General features: G+C 43.2%; 1 protein-coding gene across 4 annotated transcripts in view; it reads left to right on the top strand.

The window, feature by feature from the left end:
- Positions 1 to 23,440, top strand: part of PAMR1 (peptidase domain containing associated with muscle regeneration 1) — a 68,942-nt gene that overhangs the window by 4,553 nt on the left and 40,949 nt on the right. For all 4 annotated transcript variants that reach the window (XM_084629989.1, XM_084629987.1, XM_084629988.1 and 1 more), the window contains exons 2-4: positions 9,868 to 10,044; positions 10,850 to 10,978; positions 18,180 to 18,294. In XM_084629989.1, coding sequence (XP_084486115.1) covers positions 9,868 to 10,044; positions 10,850 to 10,978; positions 18,180 to 18,294 — 421 coding nt within the window. The remainder of the gene's footprint in view (positions 1 to 9,867; positions 10,045 to 10,849; positions 10,979 to 18,179; positions 18,295 to 23,440) is intronic.

Below are 23,440 nucleotides of genomic sequence, written 5' to 3'. Positions count from 1 at the left end.
TATGACAGGACAAAGACCTGAAAAGACATTTGTTCCCCCACTAACAATCTTTCTTTTCCTTTCTATGGAGGAAAAGCTTATGGGAAGTTTTTGTTGTTGTATTCTTGCTAAGAAACAAAGTTCCTGTGTTTATAAAGGGTATAATTGGTGCTTGGTATCGGTATTTAATACACAGTAACAATTCTGCAGCCATCCAGGAACTTCACAGTTGTCACTTTGCTGCACATCTGGGCCACTCAATACCTCATTGCAGTTGGAAAGATAGTACTCAGAGCCTCTTGCATCAAAACAGGCCCCACTCCTTGAACTACAGTAGAGTCTCCATTGCCTGTTATCAGTGTAGAGCAGTGGTTCTCAACCCACAGCCTATGGGCTGTTTGGCCCATGTGACATCCTCAGGGACATACAGGTAGTTTATACATTGTGTGGATGAGGCCCATATAACACAGAGAGCGGCATATGCATCCCACAATGGTAAACAGGTTGAGAACCACTGGTGTAGAGCTTATAAAACACAGTTGATCAGACCTGATCCAGCAGCAGGCAGTTGTATTTACACTAAATAATTTATTCAATACTTTAAAAAATACAGTACTTAAATGGAAAGTATTTTTTGTGGGTAGTTTAGCCCACTTCAAATATACTTCTGCATCTGGAACTAAAAATAGCTTCAGCGCTTAAATAATGATAAAAATATCATTTAATAACACTTACGGCACTTTTTGTCTTTATAAATATTCACTAATTAAGGGGACAGTGTGAACCAGGAATCGAAGTAATGCCTAAAAAAGAATTAAAAGCAATGTCAGTACTTGTCCCTGAATACACCTACCAGTTTTTGTGGTTTATATACAAGCACTTTCCCTTTGTTTTCCTTCCTTCCCACTGTCATTACTGTGTGAAATGCAACACAAAGAGCAGGGAAAACAAACAGGGGAAACAATGACTCTGAGTCCTCACAAAGTTGCTGTCCGATGCACAAAGTAAACAAACCGAATAGAACAGGAAAATATTTTCCCCTATCATCTTTCAACAATCTTAGTTGTTGGCAAGAATTGTAAGTACAAACATTTCAGAGAGGAGTATGATTTTTAAAGTTGACATTATTGCCTTCATCCTCACAACATCTGTAGGAAGTTGCGTATTACGAGCATTGTTTGTACAATGTGGAAACTGAGGCAAAAAACGAGGGTAGAACAAAGGCCCGCACTTTCGGCAGTGATTCGTGATTTTGGTAGCCTCACTTTCTGACTGCCCTACTTGAAATACTTTGAAGGGGCTTGATTTTCAGAGGTGCCAATCACCGACTACTACGGCTGCAATCCACTGGAGCTGCAGATATGCAGCACCTTTAAAATCAGGTCCCTAGATATCTCAGATGGGGCACCCAAAATACAAGGCATCCAAAATTAGTGATCTGTGTTTATGTTGACATTGCATTCAGAAGTATGACTGGAACACACACAAACATACCCAAGCTAGCTTTGATCTAGAGTGCAGCATCAGGAGCTAGGCACTTGAGTATATACCCAGGGTCCCAGGATGGCTTCAGTGACATATCCAAGATCAATAAGAATTAGTTTTAGGGTTGGGATGAGAATGCTATTGTTCCTGATTCCCAGGCTTGTGCTCAGACAACGACTGAAATCCTGGGCCTGTTACAGTCAGCAGGAGAGTTTTGCTATTCACTTCCGTGGAGCCAGGATTCTATCTTTGTTTACAGCTGATGAATTACATAGCTGCTGCGTGTGCTCAGAGCTCTCACAGACTTTAATGTCAGTTCAGCTCACAGCACCTACAGGATGGGGACCAGAGACTGATTGCAATATTATCAAGAATGAAAGTACAATAGAATTAAAAAATAAAGCAAATCTAAATCCAATGAGCACAGACCTGAAAGGGAAAGAAAATGTATCACCACTTGTTGGGTTTCACCTCTGTCAGTGCTATTTTTTTTTAAATGAGAAAAACTCATTTCAAAGGTACTTGTGGCACCTTAGAGACTAACAAATTTATTTGAGCATAAGCTTTCGTGGGCTAAAACCCACTTCATTGGATGCATGCAGTGGAAAATACAGTAGAAAGATATATATATATATATACACACACAGAGAACATGAAACAATGGGTGTTATAATACACACTATAATGAGAGTGATCAGGTAAGGTGAGCTATTACCAGCAGGAGAGAAAAAAACCCCACCTTTTGTAGTGATAATCAAGATGGGCCATTTCCAGCAGTTGACAACAACGTGTGAGGAACAGTGGGGGATGGGGGGCGGGAAATAAACATGGAGAAATAGTTTTACTTTGTGTAATGACACATCCACTCCCAGTCTTTATTCAAGCCTAATTTAATGGTGTCCAGTTTGCAAATTAATTCCAATTCAGCAGTCTCTCGTTGGAGTCTGTTTTTGAAGTTTTTTTGTTGTAATATTGAGACTTTTAGGTCCTGCTGGTAATAGCTCACCTTAACTGATCACTCTTGTTATAGTGTGTATGATAACACCCATTGTTTCATGTTCTCTGTGTATATATATATCTTCCTACTGTATTTTCCACTGCATGCATCCGATGAAGTAGGTTTTAGCCCACGAAAGCTTATGCTCAAATAAATTTGTTAGTCTCTAAGGAGCCACAAGTACTCCTGTTCTTTTTGCAGATACAGACTAACACGGCTGCTACTCTGAAACCTGTCATTTCAAAGGTATTACACTAGGGAACATTGTTTAATATGAAGAGTTTTTAAAAATTGCTCCTTGAAATTCAGACACAAGCTTGCTCCATGCAAGAGAACAGTTGTTAATGAGTATCATAGAATAAGAAGAAAATAAAATAAGGGTCATATTTTTCCCGTCTAACATGAATTTGTTATATAAACATCCAAAGGGATGTAAAGGGAGTATATCTATTCAAGCTTACTCTTAATGATAAAACACTTAATTTGCACAGCACAATTGTCAGAATTATGGACATAGTTACTTAAAGGGAAAACTGTCACATAATTTAGGCCTCCAGATTAGGTACAACCCATTATTAAAATAGAAATAACTTGTGATTTGTTTAATATTAATGAAAACAGTTTTTTAAAATGGATTTCCATAGTCCCCTGGAGTGTTTGCAACATAAATTTTGCAACAATGTGCTAAGGAAACTGAATGTAAGCAAAAGTGAAGTTGAACAGTCTTTTATCATTGGCAAAAATAAAGGAAGGTCAAAAAATTACAGCATACAAAAAAAGTCAAAAATAAGTTATTTCTGTAGAAGTATTTCATTTTTCATTAATGCTTAATTATTAAGACTGGTAGTGCCCAAACTATGATTAGTAATATGGGTTTTAGTTTTTTTAAAACATGGGATTAGGTTTTTATAAATTCACTATTTTATCTTGACAACTTTGCCTTATGTCCAGTATATTTGAGGATGTTGCTACCTGAAAAGTGGCATCAAGATATTTGCAGGAATGTTTCTTATTAATTATTATTATTTTAACAATTTAGACCTGGATCCACAAATATATTTTGTCTCCTAACCTCCACTGATTTCAATAGGATCTAGGCATTAGCTGTTATCTAGCAAATGTCATCCCTAAATCTCAAAGCATAGACTAGGGAGGAGGGTAAATATCACTATCTAGATTTTACAGCTGAGGAAGTGAGCCATGAGAAAGCAGAAGTAGCTTGTAGGATTTGAAAAATCATAGTAATTCAAACAATAATAACAATGTGTTTATACTCTCTTCCTTTCTCTTGGGGACCATCTGACTGTTGGATCCAGCCGTGCCATAGGATTCTCTCTATTTTTGTGAATTTTGGACAGCATTAATGTATCATTTTTGTATAAAGAGTCTGGGAAGTGGGACACTGCCCCCTTTTCTCTCTAGTTACTGGGAGAAAAGTGTGGATGTGTATTTTGAAAACCAGGATTAAATGAACTAACTAGTTAGAGATGAATATCTCATTCCTAATCCCCCAGAGTCATCCAGTCCCTGACAAACCATGGCTAGTATGGAGCCATTGACCTACCAGGGAAAGTCTCTGTATCCCAGTTTTCCATTCTCTTCTGTCATCCAGTCCATGCTAACCTGGATCTGGGTGCAGGGTAGCATTTTCAAAAGTGCCTTCAGCTAGGTCTACACTATAATCTTCCACTGGCATGGCTATCTTGGTCAGAGGTGAGATGAGATTTGATCCCTTACTGACACAGTTGTGCTGGCAAAAGCCCCTAATATAGATGCAATTATACCTCCAGAAGTATAGTTTGTTTTGTTTGACGGGGGGTGGGTGGGCGGGTGGGTGAGTGTCGAATAAGCTATGCCAGCAAAATCACAGCTCTGTTGGTATAAACTGCAGCCCTCCTCAGAGCACTTTGCTGGTATAGTATACTGGTACTACCAAAAAAACCACACTCTTAAATGGGAATGAGAGTGTCCATGGGGAATTGTAGTGCTATAACTATACCTTAGCTAAAAGCTGTATAACTTTCCATGTAGACAAGCCCTTGTCACTTAGGAACCTAAATCACATTGATTTTCAATGTGATTTAGGTGCTTAATACTTTTTGAAAAGTTTATATGGAAGTTTTGTATCTCACTCCCAATGCCCTAGAACCATCCAGTTTCCTCCCCCTACAACCTGGAACTAGTCCGGTTGCCCCTGACTTATGACCAGGTTGCCAGTGAAATGCTGATGCTTTTTGGCTCACTCCAACTATCACTGAAGTCAGTGTCAAGACTTGACGAGAGTGGAATCAGGCCCATATCCCATTCTCAAGAGCTACATGCTCTCCCAGCCCTCATTCTAAGTAAAGCTGGTGATTTAAAGTCTCTCTGCCATCCACCTATCCCTTATTTCAGTAAGACCTTATTGTCTGTGCAAACCCTTTAAAGCTTATTTTTTAAAAATTTAAAGAAATACCATGGAACTATTTTGAGGTGGGGGTACGGAGTGTGCAAAGAGAGACTGCACCCCTCTCTGGAGAGGTTTCCAGCTCTTCAGAAGGATACAGTGAAAGCTAAACTTTGGATGCTTGCATTTCCATTGAATTGCAAACAGTAGTTCTGTCAACCCCTCTGACGTGAACCTTCCCGAGTAGTAATAAAATAATTTCTTGTGGGACTTTCTCACCTCGTTCTCCGAGGTCCTGCAGTTTGGGATAGGATTGCATTTGAGGTTTGGCAAGGAGGCAACTGGGTGAGTCATGCATATGCCCCGACCATCCCAGTGATGGGAAAAACAGGCACACTTCTGTCAAGGCGATCAATAAACTGTTTCAGTTCTTCTGCCGCACGCCATGCTGGATGGCACAAGCAGGTCACTTGGCAGGAGGGGGCAACCGCCTTTTTGAAAAGGTGAAGATGAAATAAGTCTATTTGAAACAAGAAAGAAAAGAATCCTAGGCAGGAAAGAAAGAGAAATGATGTTGGAGGCTGACAGCCAGGGAGCATTCATCAGGACTTGACTTGCTGTGGATTCATTTGCAGAGTATATTGGGTGCTAATGAAAGGTTGACGGCCATGATGATTAGCCATGGAGCTGCTACAATGCAAAGGCCAAGATTCATCCCTGTGCCAGCCCAATGTGATATATGGTATATAAGTGGGAATATGAGCATCATTTTTACAGAGGCAAAAAGAGGTTAAGAACAAAGGCCTGCATTTTCAACATTTTCAACCCAGTCCTAGGGTCAGTGCAGAGACTGTGACTCTCCTATTCAGCAATTCAGTTCCCAGGACAAACTAAACTGAACCCCACTCTGCAATAGCCTTGATAGGCATGTCTACACTGTAGGTGGGAGTGAGCCTTCCAGCCCTGGTGGACAGACTTGTATTAGTGCGGCTTGTGTTAGCATGCTGAAAATAGCTGTGTGGATCCTGTGGAGGCTTGGGCTAGCGACCTGAGGGGTGAGACCCTCACGTGAGTCTTTGGGCTTTCTGATGAGATGGCTCACAAAGGGGTCATTAGTACACAGTGAGCTGTGGATGCCAGGCTGGATCTCTCCATTCCTGCTGGGTACTGAACAACCATCAGATGGTAATGGCCTTATGAACCATAATGGCCCCAACATTACAGGTGCATTTATGTGCTAACTAATAACGGCGAGTGCAAATAAAAAGGATGCACACATATAAGTACCTTATTGAACCTGCAGTCCAGGTAGATAGACCTGGAAACGCACCCACAATAGCAAAGGCTAGGTTGAAGATCTCTTAAAAAATCAGATCCCAGCTCACTACCCCCAAATGGGACTGGACTCAAACGAGTGACTGAGAGGTGAAAAGTTCCACACTACACTGACGTGCTGCTAAGTCAACCAGTTACTCCCACCCACTCGCTGACACCTTTCCCCCTGCCATTTGCACTCTTTAATAACATTGCTCTTTCTTGCTCACAGTTTCCATGACCTGGAGCTGGTTTCTTATGTGCAGTTTGTGCCTGGATCTAATGGCCTTTTCTTCCACAATTAAAACCTTATAAATTAGTCCATTGTTTGTTTGCTTGTTCTTGTTTTCAAGTTTCAGATAAATATTTTGCATGGGGAGTTTTGCAACCCAGCTCTTTTAGAGTCACTTCAAGTCTCTGCCTGGACATGTTTTACACTCTCCGGAAATACAGCTGCTGGCTACAAGTCAGACTTGCTCCTTTGAAGGGTGCCTCTATTAGCAAAGTCAAGCCACTAACTGCCCCACAAATATTTTAGCCATGATTCAGAATGGTCCAGCTTCTAATTTATTGCATTTAACTCCACCAGTCAATCCCACCTCCTCTCTCCCTTCTTCTCCCCTCAATTATGAAAGTAATGGTGAAGGGTGAGTGGGGGAGTAAACTGAGTCCCAAAAAGGGATGCAGTGACATACTCCCCCCAAAAGCAAGAGGATAGCAGCAGGGGAGCAATTATGCCTCTCTGAGTCACAGTTTGTTCCTGCTGGGGCAGAGTATCTATGTGCTATTCTAAAGGCTCAATCTAGCCTTCATCAAGACAAAAATGTTCTTTAGTTGCTCTTTTTATGTCCACTTTAAAGTGTCCAAGCAAAATATCCCTTTCGCCTTTTATTACACAGGGTGAGGAGACATCTGTGTAAAGCAAGCTGGATTCCAGAGTTATTAAAGACACACTGTCAAGTCTTTATGTAGATTAAAAAAAAAAAAAAAACTTGTACAAAACCTAAGAACAATAGATTCCATTATATTTTTTTTTAAATTCAGAGGAAATGGTTAAAAATGCCACACCCACGAATTCCCCCACCAGGTGTACTCCCCAAACTTTGCAGCCCCATGTTAGTGCATGAGAACCTGAAAGTGAATTAAATTGGCTATAAATCAACGGAAAGCCCATTTCAGTGTCTCAGCTAAGTGCAAGAAGCGAGCAAACAGCAGACACAGGGAAAAGGAAATCTGATGTTTACAATTCTTTAAGGGCCAGAGTCTGCTAACCCTTACCTATACTACTTTACTCTGCAAATAGACCCATTGATTTCAAATGGGTGAAAAGAGAAGAATCAGGCCTGTGGGTCTGGACTAGTCGTACCAATGTAAGTAAAGCTGTGATTTGATATCATTTTAGTTAAAAACACTAACAACTTTGTATGTGGATACTCAGATTGATTTAAACTTGGCTTATAACAGTTGCATTGGTAAATTTATCAGCATAATCTAAACGGATATAGATCCCATTTATCGCTACATACTAGAAATCTTTAAGAAAATGAGATTTCCAGCTTGATTTGGGAAAACTGAAGCGATTTACATAAAATTTATTATAACTTCCAAATTTCCGGGTATTTGTTCAGGGGTTCAGCTTTCATTAGGAATGAGCTGCTTTCTAGGACAGCTAATTTGCATTGTTATTTTTTAATGGCAGATGGTGAGATGTGTTGAATTGGAATGTCAAAAGCTGAGCAGTTTTAATTAGGAGGAAGGTCTTGGCTTAGGGTGAATAGCAGTGAACAGGGACAGGCAAAATCAGATAATTATACCTTTGTAATCAATTTGCTTAGGAATCTGCATAAAATATAGTTCACAGACAATCTATACATATATCTATATCTCTGTAGAAGAAAGAGGTATAGTTATGTGTTTAGTGGACCCAATATGGTCCAGTTGTTTGTCTCCTGTTCTGAAGTTAGGAGACTTGAGTTTAATTCTTGGCTACTGTTTTTGCTCTGGGACCATGGGAAAAGTCATATCACCTCCTCAGTTGCCCATTTGTAAAATGGGGGTAATGATACGTATCTTTGTAAAACTCTTTAAGACCTATGGATGAAAAGTGCTATATAAGAATTAAGTATTATTATGATTTTAACGAAAGCATATATTACTGGACTGGAAAATTACCCAATAAACCACCACCTCACCAAATGCCAGGCGTTGCTTTTTTGTTGTAGATGGGAAGAAGGTAGGCAACAATCAGGCATGGAATGCAAACTGACTTTCGACTTTAACTATGGAGTCTGAACTGTGGTGAGATTTCCAGGAGTTTGTGTGTCTGGAGCAAGGAATGGGCTATGGAATTATACCAGGGATGAATTTTGCTTACAGCGATTTAGCTCTCCAGCTAAATACAAAAATCAAGAAGCTGTAGGTGGTCCCTTTTTGTTGGGCTAACTATTAGTAAGAAGAAAGGCAAGCTTCTGAGACTCAGGCTTCATCAGGCCATGGAGAATTGAGTGAGGCAGAACTACCACTGAATCCTGTAGAGAGTTAACTCAGACCTCATAATTAAATTATGAGACACACTGAATCAAAAAGGAACTGTGTGAAAAGGAAGCCACATAACATGGATGGGACTTCCGCTCCTTAATAGCAATGTCTGGGTTGTTGCAATAACAAAGCAATTCTATCACTCAGAATAAAAGGGAAAGAATATTCTGTGGCCAAAAAGGAAAAAAGAGGGTCTCATTATGTTTCTTTCACATCTCATCTCTCCAGTCTGCTCTCTCACTTCTTATTATCAGGCTCCACGAAAACAGCCATCAGGTCTGTCAACTGGTTAAGAGACACGCTGACAGCATCATGAGCTCATTAGATTTCAATTTGTAGGGTTTAGACAGTATGGTGGAAGAAGGGAGATGGGATCTGTAGAGTTACTGTATTAGTCTGCAGTCACTATCCAAGGTATTTCAAGCTGTGGTTTCTTAAAAGGGAACTGTCAGGATAGATTAAATCTCACAGTGTTGCAGGGAGAGGTAATTAAAAATGATTTAAAAATCCTTATCTAATCAGAAATGTTTTCATGAAATGAAATTTAAAAAAAAAAAAAAATCAATGGAAAAAACGGTTTTCTCCTGCAATGAAAGGAGCACTGTGCTAGTGAAGTGAAACTAAGAAATAAACTTGACTAGAAGCCAGAAGTGAAATTGACCTCTCCATTTGGACTCCCCATTCTCCAAGCTGCATGAATAGCAAAATAATACACAAAATGGCAGGAATATTAAACAGTCCAGCAGATATTTTGAATTCTTTTTGAATAATTAATCTAAATTGGAGATGAGGAAGTAAACAAGGACTGGGATTTTTAAAAAGAGCTTTAAAGTGAAAACGTCCCTTCAAATTGGGTTTTTTCCCCTCTGAATGCAGAAGCAGGGAAGACTAACAGAGAACGGAAGGAATAGATTTCCTTAATTATGGGCTGGGCACCTCTTTGGCTGGCGATACAAATCTGCCTCTTTGTGTTTTAACCACCCAAACTCAATTTACATTTTGGCAGGATCAGACATGTTACAACGTGCGTTGGCATTTGCCATGTTGCAGGCCTGGGACAACCTCATGCCCTGTATTATCTGACTATTAACTGAATAATAATTAGTGAACTGGGTAATTCTCTGCATTTTATGCATTATTTCTCCCCCACTTTATGTTCCATTTTCAGAATACATGGTGATCAATGAAAACTGTCCTGGAGCTGAATGGAATATCATGTGCCGGGAGTGCTGTGAATATGACCAGATCCAGTGTGTCTGCCCGGGCGGGAAAGAAAAAGTGGGTTATACCATTCCCTGTTGCAGGAATGAGGAAAATGAGTGTGACTCCTGTTTAATCCATCCAGGTGTGTTGGTTTGTAACACTGTCCCTTGTACCTCTTGTGCTCTCATGCAGGGGGGTTGTTGAAGTGCCAGCATGTGTAGCCAGTCATTGTGCACAGAGCCAAATGGGGCACGCAGCCCATTTTGGCTGCCTGACTTCATGGATTGCTTTTAGTCTCTTCAGGGATCCAAGCGGCTCCTGTACCAGTGTGAGCTAATGGGTTCAGCATATGGCCTCATGTAGCACCATTGCTGGTCACACTGTGGGCTGAAAGTTTCCAGGGTTCTCTGTGCAAGCCTGGAAGCTCTCCAAAAGGTAAAGTCATAACTTGCTTCACACAGATCATTTCTGGATGGGGATTTTATTTCCTCAGCCTCTGGATCTGGTTTGTACATTGCATTATTAAATGAGAGGGGGAAAGAGGCTGGGGAGTTCAGATTCTTCAGAAAGCAATGGGAAAGCAAAGTTAAAAGTAGAAAGAGGGAGAACCAGCTTAGAACAAATTAGATTTACTTACAACCAGGGATGGAGCCATGCTGAATTGACATCCAAACTCACACTGCCCTAAAGGGTGTGTAGAGCAGGGGAGATGGGATGTAGACATACAGGGCAGCTACCAAGATCAGATCCAGATTCGAGAGTTTGAACTTGCCAAAGTGAGGGATAGATGAGATCCACAATAGTCAGGACCACAAAGATCACAAGCTTCTTTTGGATTGTGAAAAGCAAACAAACAGATTCCTCCCCCGCTCCCTTCCTCCCTCTCCTTTCCCTTCCTCCAATACCAACTGTCTAGATGTCATTCAACAAAGTGACTCTGCTTTCAGGCTGCACCATTTTTGAGAACTGTAAGTCCTGCCACAACGGCTCCTGGGGTGGAACACTAGATGACTTCTACATCAAAGGGATCTACTGTGCGGAGTGCAGAGCTGGCTGGTATGGAGGGGACTGCATGAGTAAGTGCTCTCAGTGAGATACCCTACAACTGGGCAGGCTGGCGCTGGGGATATAGTGGAAGGGGTGACTTAATCGGATCATATTGCCGTGCTATACCAAACCAGTGGTCCAGTTAGTCCAGCATCCTGACTCTGAGAATGGTCTGTACCAGATGCTTCAGAGGAGGGTGTAAGAAATCCTGCTGGGAGCGGTTATGTAATAATATGCAGTGCTCAGAGGGATAACTAACTGCTTGCCCTCATCAGTGAGATGTGGGCTTAGGCCCTGAAGCATGAGTGTTTATAAGCCTTCCAATCTCCTGATGTCGTTTTTTAATCGTTAACTATTGTAACTCTGGATGTTCTTGTTATCCATGTTATTTCTTTGGATTAGACAAAAATAAAAAGGGTGCCTAACCAAACCCTACAGAGACTCTTGAGGAAGCATGAAGATTTACATGAACAATTATATTAAATAGCAGCTTATCCCACAGACAGCAAAACTCAGGCTCCAACAAAGCACAAAACTCTCCTCACACAGATATAACCACCTTCCACAGCAGAAATGCAGTGCCTTGTAACTTACTCTGATGGTCAAAAGTCTGGGGCTATTTCAGACGATGGTGGGGCTATTTCAGGTCTTGTTCCAGAGTATATAAAATAATGGAAAATTTTTTTGTTTGAGTCCTGCTGAGCTCTTGGCCTCAGTGTTCTCTTCTGCTAGGGAGTTCCAAAGGCTAATGATATAAAAAGGTATTTCCTTTTCTCAGTTTTAAATCTGCTGCCTTTCATTTTCATTGCCTATCTCCTTGCCCTTGTATTATGAAAAAGGATGAATAGCAGGCCCTCATCTACTTTCTCGGTTCTAGTCATTATTTTGTGCATATTTATCATGTCTCCTCTTATTCATAGCTTCCTAGGCCAGAAGGGACCATTGTGATAATCTAGTCTGACACCTGCGTAACACAGGCCATAGACTTTCAGTAGATAAAAATAAAAATTCATGGTGTAAGTATCAAGTTTTAAATACTTAAACTGTCTAGATCAGCAAGTTCTAACCTGAGCAGAGTCCATTCAGGCCTCCATTCCTCTGAGACTGATACGCTAAATTTCTCACAGTTTGCAGCGTGGGTTTTTTCTGTCAACATTTCAAAAACCAGTGACTGTTCTGCTCTGTGTTGATACTAAAGATCCCATCTCACTTTCCATAAGAGTAGAAATAGGAAAGAACCACTGGGTCAATCAAGTCCTTCCTCCTTCTGCCAGCACAGGGTATAGCTACACTTTGAGCTGGGGGCATAATTCCTAGCTTGAGGAGACATACTTGTGCTAGCTCTGATCAAGCCGCCATGCTAAAAATAAAGTGTAGCCATTGTGGCTCAAGCAGCAGGAGGGACTAGCCACCCTGAGCATGGGATGTGTTCCTTGGACTAAAATTTGGTGGGTCAAGGCATGTATGCAATGCCACCCAATCCACCAGCCAGCCCATACCATATGACAAGGCATCGAATCAAAGAGCATTACGGCCCTTGTGTTCACATCTGGAATATTGCATTCATTCTGGGCACCTCGCTAGCAGAAGGGTGTCAATCGACTGAGGGGATACAAAGAAGAGAAACAAACGTGACCTGTCTTCCCGGTGCTGTGTCTAAACGCTGGAGTGCACTCTTCTAGTGAGCACACTCCTTTTCCCAGCACCATGAATGGCTGCTTATCCATGTTCTGCACATTTACATGGATTAGCCTTGAACGAGGATCATCAGTGTGGTGAACAGTTTTGCTAAGTGAGCCAAAAAAGCGGGGCCTTTGTGGCTGAACTCGCAGAAACCGCCATTCTAAGGTTTCTCAGCTGAAATTCACTGCTCACATCTGAATGTTTCTTTTCAGCTAGGAGAGTCAACCCTCTGTATGTGGGACACATCATTTTTTCCCATATGATCTTAATTTTATTCTAGTATTGAACATTTAAAATTCACAGGCAGCTGGGGTGCTATACATACCTCAAGCATGATGCTTTAGAGTTTGCATTCTGGAGTTAAAAGACCCTATAGTTACTTAAAACCAGAACAATTTCCATTGGTCAGAGGACAAAAAGCAATGTCTTCAAAAGGAATTGCAGCCTACCCTATGAGAGTGTGGTCCTATGTTTCCCTCTAGTGGTGGTCCAAATATGACGTTTATGAGTGCTTCTGCTTCTCGCTAGAGGAGTTAATCTTAGTTTAACCGACAGAATCTCTTGATTTTAGATGAAAAGGTTCCAGGGTCAAATCTTACTGATGGCCTGAGCAGAATCAGTTCCCTAATCACTGTCTGAAAAATATTGAGAGTGGATTGCTATATGAACTTTTTTGTAATTGGCAAAAAATAAAATAAAAATTCTAAAGCTACATTTTTTGGTCCATCACTTCAGTTTGTAGTCTGTGATTTCCCATTAGAGTTGAGCAAATAATCACTTATAGAATCATTTACTTGTTTAATAGACTTTTCTCTCTTTTTCTGGTGGTGGAATGGCTGGGAGCCAATCTCAGATTACTCATTATTTGATATTTTTTGGAAATTGCCTTGCTGTTTGACACTTAAATGGTGGAATTATGAGCTTTGTTACGTAGTTGTGGTTGGTCATGCAAGTCACATGTAGATTTCCCGGCTGGATAAGTGTAACACTTGTAATCAGGTTTCAGGTGCAAACACTCCAAGTAATCAGGTTTCTGTGTGCAAACTTTACACGTGGTGTGACCAGATATTTGTGTGAGTTATCGCTATTTTTTGTTTTTAAATACTTGGGAAGTGCTCAGAGACTGTAAGATAACAGAGGCCGTCTAACTGACCAACTAGAGAACGTTTAGCTCTCTGACTATTCAGAGACAGCAAACAGAGGAGGGAATAAGCACAAGCAAAGCAGAATCAATGTTGTCCTCCTAAATCTGAAGACATCTTGACACTACAGCTTTGAGAGGCATGAAATGCCTCATTCATCTCAATAAGTTGTTGACTCTGAAGCTTAAAGATGACACATACTGCAGTGGTGGGTGTCTGTACAAAACCCTCAGATAGGCAGAAATGGCAACATTTGGAGTGGTTTCACTGCTGATCACCTTAGCAGAAATATTCAGCTCAAGTGCTCATCCTATAGTTCTAAACTACCTTCCATGCCTGCCCAGGTACCAACCAGCCAACTGTCTCCGATGCAGCTGTGCCCAGGCAAGTTCTGCAGTGCAGATCTGCATTGTGAATAAAAAAATCTGAAGCACATTAAGCCTGACAATGGGGATATCAACATCAAATCAAATTCAGGAGCAAAATAAGTAACACAGGGCTGTCCATCTTGAGTGTATTGTTCCTTTTCATATTTAATGCAGTAAAAACTTTCCATGTTTAAATGGAAATGAAGCTACTATTGCATTTCCCATCTGTAATACCAGAACGTCAGAGACTAGACCAGGGGTTCTCAAACTGTAGGGTCATGACCCCCCAGGGGGTCGCGAGCTGTCAGCCTCCATCCCAAACCTTGTTTCACCTCCAGCATTTATAATAGTGTTAAATATTAAAAAAGTGTTTTTAATTTATAAGGGGGCATCACACTCAGAGGCTTCTTCTGTGAAAGGAGTCACCAGTATAAAAGTTTGAGAACCACTGGTCTAGGGTTCTTCACTATGGAGTAAAGGTCCATTTTTCTGCAGAGTACTTGGGACCTGTGCATACAGAATGTGAATACATGTGGATGAGAGAGATTAAAGGGAGAGAGATGCACCCTTTTCTGTGGTGTAAAATACACTGCAGTACCTCAATCCACTCACCAGATGGAGTCCAGAAGCTCTTAAATGGCTCCTTTTGATGTGTAAAGACAGCAGACATTGCAATGGGTTATAAGCTCAATGAGGCAAACTGATTTTTGTTTTCCCTGTGTCATAGTTTTCTGGGTGAGAAGTCACAATATTAAGTAAGAATAAGAGAAATGAAGACAAAATTCACTTCAAATGGTGCATAAGGGTACACAGCTGCACTTCAGCCACTGGGGCCTGCATTTTAACACTGGGCTGTTTTGATGAGGATTTAGACCAGTGGTTTTCGTACCTTTGTACTGGTGACCCCTTTCACATAGCAAGCCTCTGAGTGCGACCCCCCCACACATCAATTAAAACACTTTTTGACATATTTAACACCATTATAAATGCTGGAGGCAAAGCAGGGTTTGGGGTGGAGGCTGACAGCTCGTGACCCCCATGTAATAACTGCATGACCCCCTGAGGGGTCCCAATCCCCGGTTTGAGAACCGCTGATTTAAGAAGTCTTTATTTGGGGAAGATAAAGGAGAAAGATATGAATTTTTCTCTGGACACTGATCCTTAAATATTCTTGAGAAGGCGAGTGCACACGTACACACACACACTCCCATTACAGTAAAAATATTACTGATGAGATGGCTGATTGCTTAAATATGTAGGGCTAAATTAAGCCCATCACTGTGCAGTGTGCCAAAGTGGGGAGAGAACAATTTTGGGTCATTATTCACTTAGACTTAATGGTGGTGATCAAGAAGTGAAGGCCTCTGACTCTACCATTATTAGTCCTCCTGAGCCACCCAGGTTCTATGTCTCTCTCTCTCTCTCTCGTTCCCTCCACCCCCCAGCAAATTTCTGAATGCCAGTGGATGTAACATTTCTATCACTGTTGCTTTGTCTCCCGTCTTGGCTCCTGATGGAACCCCACAGTGATGCTGGGAAACCCAAACAACAGGTGCGGAACTGTGACCAGATGTCTCCTCCCCCAGTATGAACTCTCATAATGGGATAGAACTCAAAGGGCTCGAATTGTTTTTTCTTTCAGTTCCAGGCCTCAGAGAAGAATCTTTATGCGCCGCTGAAAGCAGCTTTTTTTTCCAGACAGGAAAGGAATCCTGATGCTGACGCTTTTCCAAAGTGGATTATTTTTTTCTGAAAGAAGCCGGATTTGCCAGCATTAGTGGCTGGGGTACAAATTACGCTTGAGAATTTTCCAGGTCTCCACAGCTTTAGAAGGGGAAGAAAAAAGATCCCATTTGATCAGAAGGTGATAGAGCTGTTGTTCGCCTGCTGTTTGTCTGGGGGAGGCAGCACAATGTCTGCTAGATGAGCTGGAGAAAGCAGGGTGAAGATCTGATCTGATCTCGGATGTGCTTCACGCAGAGAAGCAAATCTGAGAATATTTGTTTTGAGGAAGTCTCTGAATGGCTCCTCTTTAGCCTTCAGACCGCCTGCTTTGTTGGCCAAACCTACTTCCTTGGCGTGGATGTTCAGAAGTTGAGGCTGTACTGATCCAAACAGAAAAGTGCATTTAGTATGCCCTGCACATAAGCATTCTCTTGCACCAGTTCTTTTGCTTCCTTTTGTGAAAGGCAGGAGTGCAAAGGAAGCTCAAAAACCCCTGGTTACAAAAGGGAAGATTTCTTTGAGGTGATCCAAGAACCATGTCATGCCATCTGAAGATTTCCCACCGCTTTGTCTCAGGTTGTTTTTGAAGCAGGAGCCAGTAACAGCGCAAGGTCCCTCTCCTTGCTGTGGGAAGGCACATTATCATGTGCGATTCTGGCATCCTAGCTGCATCTTAATGGGCCTACAGAAGTGTAGTAATTAATTTTCATCTTTTACATGAGGAACCAACTAAGCCCCAGTGTAGGATGAAACTCTTGTGCTGAACTCCTCGGAGCTGGATTGCTGTTTCATCAGGTTCCATTTAACTGAGGGTAGCTGAGGGTAAACTGACAAAAGGTGTTTTATTAGACAGACAATTCTTAGCAGGAAACAGGAGCAACTGACCTTCAGTTTTCCCATGTCTCTCACCGTAGTTCAGACACATAAGGCCTGATTTTTAGAGGCTGACTTCAGTGGAAGCTATGGATGCTCAGCACTTGTGAAAATCAGGTCACTTCCATACTCGCGTGTCCTCCAAAGGGAAGTATGGCTTATGGCTAATGCCACTTACAGTTATAGCCCCGTCAGTCAAGAAGGGAGTGCACTGAGCAGTTCAGGGTCCCTTTTTGGGAATGGATCAAACTTATTCATTCTCAGTCAAGGAGTAGCGAATGGGGTAAGGAGTGAATGGACTAAAGAGGCTGAAAAGCTTCTGGGAAGTCTCTTGGCCCCTTCTCCATAGCATAACTACAGTCTGTTGGCCTTTCCCAACAGTTCTCTCTCCTGCGCTTGGTCTGCACCCTACCCATAATCCCCCAATGCAGACATGTTATTACTCACAATGCAATTTCTAGAACAGAAGATGCAGTCAGAATCATCCAGCAGTGTACTAACAGAATGCTTAATGAAAATCCTGATAAGCTGTAGGACTCCATTAGGAAAGGTGTAGCCAAGAAATTAAGTATCAAAAGATGTGATCTGCATGGTATCTAATGACATAACTTTGCACCTTCACTTAAGTAATGTTTATAAAGTCCTTTAGGATGATCCTTGACAAGGATTCTCTCATTGAGATAGGCATTATTATTCCTATTCTACAAATGGGGAAACTGAGGTATAGTGCAGTTAAGTGACATGCTCAAGGTGTTTGGTGGCAGAGCTGAAAATAGAACCCAGGATTCCTGATTCCCAGTCCTCTGCGTTAAAAGTGTTCCTTTAACTCCAGGCTGTGGGGAAGAGGAGCAGATCAAGTATGGATTATTGAGATTTAGGTCCAGGATTGGGAAGGGATCCAGTGGTGCTCCAGAGGCAGCAGTCCCTCTCAAAACTTTCCCGTATCCCATCTACTTTGCCCCAGCTGTGCAGGCTCGCTCTGACTAGTTCCTGAGTGGGAGACTACAAAGGTTAAATGTTTCCCTCTTAGCCACATCCACATGTCGGCATGTGAAAAAAAGAGGACAAAGGGGTCAAGGACTGAGGGGAGGAGTCTTTCTAAGGAGGGGCGGGAAGGAACTGGGATTAGGGGAGCCCCACACTTTAGGGTAGGACTTGGGGATGCCAAATATTGGTGAGTCCAGACCTTAGCTATGATTAATCTGGTGCTGATGGGGAGAGGTGATACTATATAAGCTTAAAGGAAGGGTGTTGACTTTCTAGATAATGCTGAAACAATATAGTAGCATAATAATACTAATGATATAGTAGGGCATTTTAGTCCTTCAGGAAGTTGCCTCAGATGTTAGTATGTCAAGCTTCTCTATTCTGGCCTCTTCTCCCTGAGCTGCTGAATGAAGGTCTCTAATGGACTTGCTGTTTTTACTTTTCCTCTTCAGGATGCGGGCAGGTTCTTCGGGCTTCCAAAGGTCAGATTTTGCTGGAGAGCTACCCACTGAATGCACACTGTGAATGGACCATTCATGTTAAACCTGGGTTTATCATCGAATTAAGGTAAGTGGGAGGTGAATTTCAGCAAATTCTGTCTTCTGTATGAAGCAAGGTGGCATGTGTATCAGATGGGAATCATATTTTGATCTCCAGGTGGGTCAGACTCTGGTGGCTCTATGGCAAAGAAAGTGCTGCCCCCATCTTAGGAAGGTACCTCATATTTGGCACCTGGCCCAGCAGGAGATCTGGGAATGCTGCACTATTGGCCATATTCTGCCTTCAGTTCCTGCTTGGAACACTCGCTGATACCAATGGACATTTTTAGAGATATCCAGAGCAATATATATCCCTAAGTGCCATTATGGTCAGAGCATCCCATGGTCCAACAGGAAAGCACCAGGCTAGCGTAGAATGGATTCACTGAAGACAAAACTCAGGTGTGTTTTGGGGCAGGGAGAAACTGGCTCAGGTTACTCTGAATCTGTGTGAAAACAATTCACAGTTAGTTAACTGGTGAGGCTCTGAAGCTCATGCTCATTAATGTACCATTCCCCCGGCCCCGTAGACTAGCAGAAATTAGAGAGGGAAAATCCCTCAGATGGAGATGGAAAATGCCTCACATGAGGGGGTGCCGACCACTTGTTGTAGACTTTAACAGATCTCATAGTCAGGAAGTATTTCCTGATATTCAACCTAAATTTTCCCTTTCTAAATATCATATAATTACTTCAAGTGACGTCCTCTTGAACTACCCTAAATAATTCCTTTCTATCCTCGATGCCTATAAGCTTCCTATATCTGTAGTTGTTCAGTCAATCTACGTATCTAGCCCTTTTAATCTTCCCCGATGGCTCAATCTCCTCAGCCCTTCATCAGGGTTACTTTTCCAGTGCTGGAGAGCCTTCACTTGGTGCAATTAATTTTGTTTTTGAATGTGTGTGGCAAAGAGCTCACACATACAGCAGGAAGCTTGGCAGGGGATCAGATTCAGCCCCCACCAGCAACTACAATAAGAACCTGAGTTAAAGGCTTCACATCAATCTTTCACCAGCTTTGGAGAACAGGCAAAGAAGCAATATTCGGTGCACAAACACATTTCTAACCAACAGATTTAAAGATCTGATTTAATATTAACTCAGAGGAAGGAAAATCACTCAAGGAGAAAATAAATTTGGGGGTTCCTTTGACATTAACACCAGTCCCTTTATAATGCTCACTATTGTGTAGTTATAAGCAACAATAATTACAAAACTAACAGTGGTGAAACCTCCTCAAAGCAAGTGCAAGATTCTGTAGGTACCTTCAGGAGTGGCTAGATAAAGCAGTGCCTATAACATGGTACAGGGAGTTTGGTGTTCAAACAACTGATGCTGCTCTGTGTTACTCTTAATGGGAATGAGACACATTTCCTTTGCTTTTACAAGTGCATTGTTGGATTGGGCTGTAGCTCACTCTGTGCAAAAAGCAACAAGAGTATGAATGATATTGCTTTACATTTATGTATGAGGCGCTTTCATTCCTAAGGATGCCAAAGTGCTTCACAAACGGCGGGCTTGACCCTGCTTTCAGTCACATCAGTGGGGGCAGGATTGGGTCCTATGTTTTACAGCATCAGTGAAATGCAGCTATCTCTGGGGTGAGAGGATGGCAGCCAACTGGCACAGATCAGCAATGCACAAGAAAAAAAGGAGAAGAATATTAGGAAAAACCTCTACACTTGCCAATAGTGCAACGGGATCTTTAATTGCCAGGCAGAGTAGACAGGGTATTTATTTTTAAGGTGTCATCCACAAGAGCACTGTAGAACCCTGCTAGGAATTACACCTGCAGCTGTAGGCCACTCTGTCCCCTCCCTTTCCAGGGGGAAGAGTGATGGTTCTGTGCCTGGGAATTTGTGTTACCACTCCAGCACTGTGAAATTGTTATCACTACTGCTGCCACAGGGCGCAAGGTATCTGACTTGAATGGAAACATGGTGTTACCCTTGTGAGAGCTTCCTTCTAGCTGATTTGATCATCCTTCCATTGTGGCCATTCCCCACACAGTTCAGCATTTTCAGTACTAACCCTCTACCTCCCTTGACACAGGGTCCTACTGTTAGGGTGAATGTGTCCAGAAGCAGCGTCTGATGAGGGAGCTCCCAGTGTTGGGTTTAGGAGACTCAGGAGTTTAAACTCCACCAAATCCTTCCATGCTGGCCCTGCTGCCTATGCCTGGTTCTTTAGGCTTACTCCACTTCCACATAAACAAGCAGATTCCCTCTGCCACTCTTACTCTCAGCTCCCAACGGTAATTGTTAGCAAACGGTTTGCCAAGTCAGCATGATTCCTGACAATAGCATTCCATGCTTCCTGGTCTCTACATAGCCCCAACAAACCCTGCGTGATTGCCACAGAGCAATGCTAGGGATCCCATCTGTGTGAAGCAGAAAGAAAACAAGTCACGCCTAGTCACCAGCAGAAGCCAGCCAGCCAGGTCAGGTTTCTGTTCCTTTCTTCAGGGCTCTTTTTATTATCTTCCCAAACAAAGCAAGAAAAGTATACCAAAAAAACCAAACCAAACACAAAACCCCCAAAACACCACACTGATAACAGTCTGGTTAGAAGTTTGGACGGGGATCTACCAGCTAGTCCTATTTAGCAGCAAATATCCTTCCCCTGCATTGCTAAGTTCTCCTTTATATTTCAGCTGAGAGTGTGGGCTAGTCAGGAGTGCTGATCAGCTGTGTCAGCTGATTCCCAGCACCTGTCTGTGGGGCTGCTTCTCTGGCCTAGGGTCAGCTGCTCCCTCTCTCTCTTCTCTTCTCCCCCCAGCCAGGGCTTTCAAAGGGCAGATTGCCCTGTTGCAGAGGCTTTTATAAACTCTCTTTATCTCACAGAACTGAAAATAAATCATCTCCTGACTTAAGATGTGCTATGCTGTTCTAGGGGATTTGGCTGACCAGACGTGCTTTGATAAATGGTGCCCAGGTTGCTGTCGTAGTTTGTGTGTGCATTTTCTAGCCTCATTTTTCTTTAATTTGTGATTGATCATGCTCCCTCAGCCCATGTCACATCAGGGGATGAGATCAGTTATGAGCTGCCAAAACCTTAACAATGGGTTCCCTCCTCATCCCATGAGGGCGTTGTTGCCCACCCCCGCCCCCACGGGACTTCTACCCCATCCAACCCCCCCTGCGTTCCTTGATTCCCCCCCCCCCAGCCCCATCCACCCCCTTCCCTGTCCCCAGACTGCCCCCAGAACCGGGCAGAAGGGGCTCATGGGCCACCGTAGTGGGTGCCCACCCCACCCCTAAGAGCCAGAGGCACCTGCCGGGGGGGTGAGGTGGGGAGTCCTGGAGGTGCTTACCTGGGGCAGCTCCAAGGAAGCATCTGGCAGGTCCCTCTGGCTCCTAGGGGAAGGAGAGCATAGCTGGGGGGGAGCAGAGGGAGCGGCTGCTCCCCCACTGATCATATCAAAAGTGGCGCCTTAGGCACCGACTCCCTGTGGGGCTGGAGCACCCATGGGGAAAATTTGGTGGGTGCAGAGCACCCACTAGCAGCTCCCTGCCCCAGCTCACCTCACTTCTGCTCTGCTCCTCCTCCTCCCCTGAATGCACCACCCCGCTCTGTTTCTCCGCCCCCCCGGCTTCCCGTGAATCAGCTGTTTGGTGGGAAGCCGGGGAGGGCTGAGAAGCAGGCGGCGGCCTCCCGCTCAGGCCGAGGGTGGCGGAGGTGAGCTGGGGCGGGGAACGGTTCCCTGGCGTGCCCCCCTTCCCCCGGGTTACCTGCTGCGGCGCAGTCAGCCCTCCTCGCGCCCCCCCACCCCAGCTCACCTCCACCTCCCTGGGCCTGAGCAGGAAGCTATGACCGGCTTCTCAGCCTGCCTCAGCTTCCCGCGCGAACAGCTGATTTGCAGGAAGCCTGGGGTGGGGGGCGGAGAAGCAGAGTGGGGCGGCGCGTTCAGGGGAGGAGGTGGAGGTGAGTTGGGGCTGGGGCTGGGGCTGGGCCGGGGGTGGAGCAGGGAGGGGAGCTGCTGGTGGGTGCTCTGCACCCACCAAATTTTCCCCTTGGGTGCTCCAGGGCTGCAGCACCCATGGAGTCAGTACCTAAGGCGCTACTTTTGGCCGGTTAAACTTAGAAGCCCTTTTAGAACCGGTTGTCCCTCGCGGAACAACTGGTTCTAAAAGGGCTTCTAAATTTAACAACTGGTTCTAGCGAACTGGTGGGAACCAGCTCCTGCTCACCACTGGATGAGATAAAGCACTCTAGGAAACGCACAACTCACAATCATTTTCTTTAATGCTGTGACAGAGCTGTATCTTGGAATTGTTCTTTTCCTTTGGCAAGAAGCTTTCCTTGCAGAGGTGTATTCTCAATGCACTCACTAATATCACCTCATAACAGTACTTTATGCTCCTTTTTGGTCTGAGGATCTCCAAGCATTTCATTAACGTTATGGAATTTGGTGTTATAATATCCAGGGCAGTTAGGAAAATAGCCACAATTTTACAGGTGAGAAAATTGACGTTAAATCACTTGCCCATAACTGTGCTTCAGCCAACAACAGACTCCAAGATTTCAAAAGTGTTCATTTGACTCCACTGGGAGCAGAGTTAGGACAATGTTGAGGACTTCTGAAAATCCTGTGCCAGGTCTCTCAGCTCCCATCCCTGCGCCTTAGCCATGAGGCCTTGTGCATTTCCTAGCTACTTCACTCCTACACTCAAACAATGCAGATCAGAAGCCAGTAATCCTTCCCATACCACTAGCTTATTCATATTTTTTGTCAGCAAGGATTTTTTTTGAAGTGGACCAACTACTAAGACCATTGTGCACGATTTATCTGTCACTTTGTGGCTCCAATGCAGAACTTTGCCTAAGACTCCTTGATATTAATTACTCTACTGCATTTTCAGTAACATGGTTTCTACAGACCTAGGTTCTCTCTACATATATGAAATACTAAACAAGTAGGTATTGAGCCCAGATCTACCCTTGGTTAGAGGTGTCTCCCAGAAATGGGTCTTAGGACCCTGATCCTGCCAACACTTATGCATATGCTTAACTTTATAAGCACATGAGTAGTATAGTAGTGCCAATGGGAAACTGATGCAAGTGAAGTTAAGAATGTGTGTCAGGATTTGTAGGTAGGGGCCCTAAACTCTATCCTGTTTTCACCTGGCTTCAGACGTGTGACAAGCATGAACAGGTTAATTTGTATGAAATTA

Source organism: Lepidochelys olivacea, assembly GCF_965140295.1.
Source record: "Lepidochelys olivacea isolate rLepOli2 genome assembly, chromosome: 6".
Taxonomy (NCBI): Eukaryota; Metazoa; Chordata; order Testudines; family Cheloniidae; genus Lepidochelys; species Lepidochelys olivacea.
This window is presented reverse-complemented; position numbering and strand designations above follow the sequence as displayed.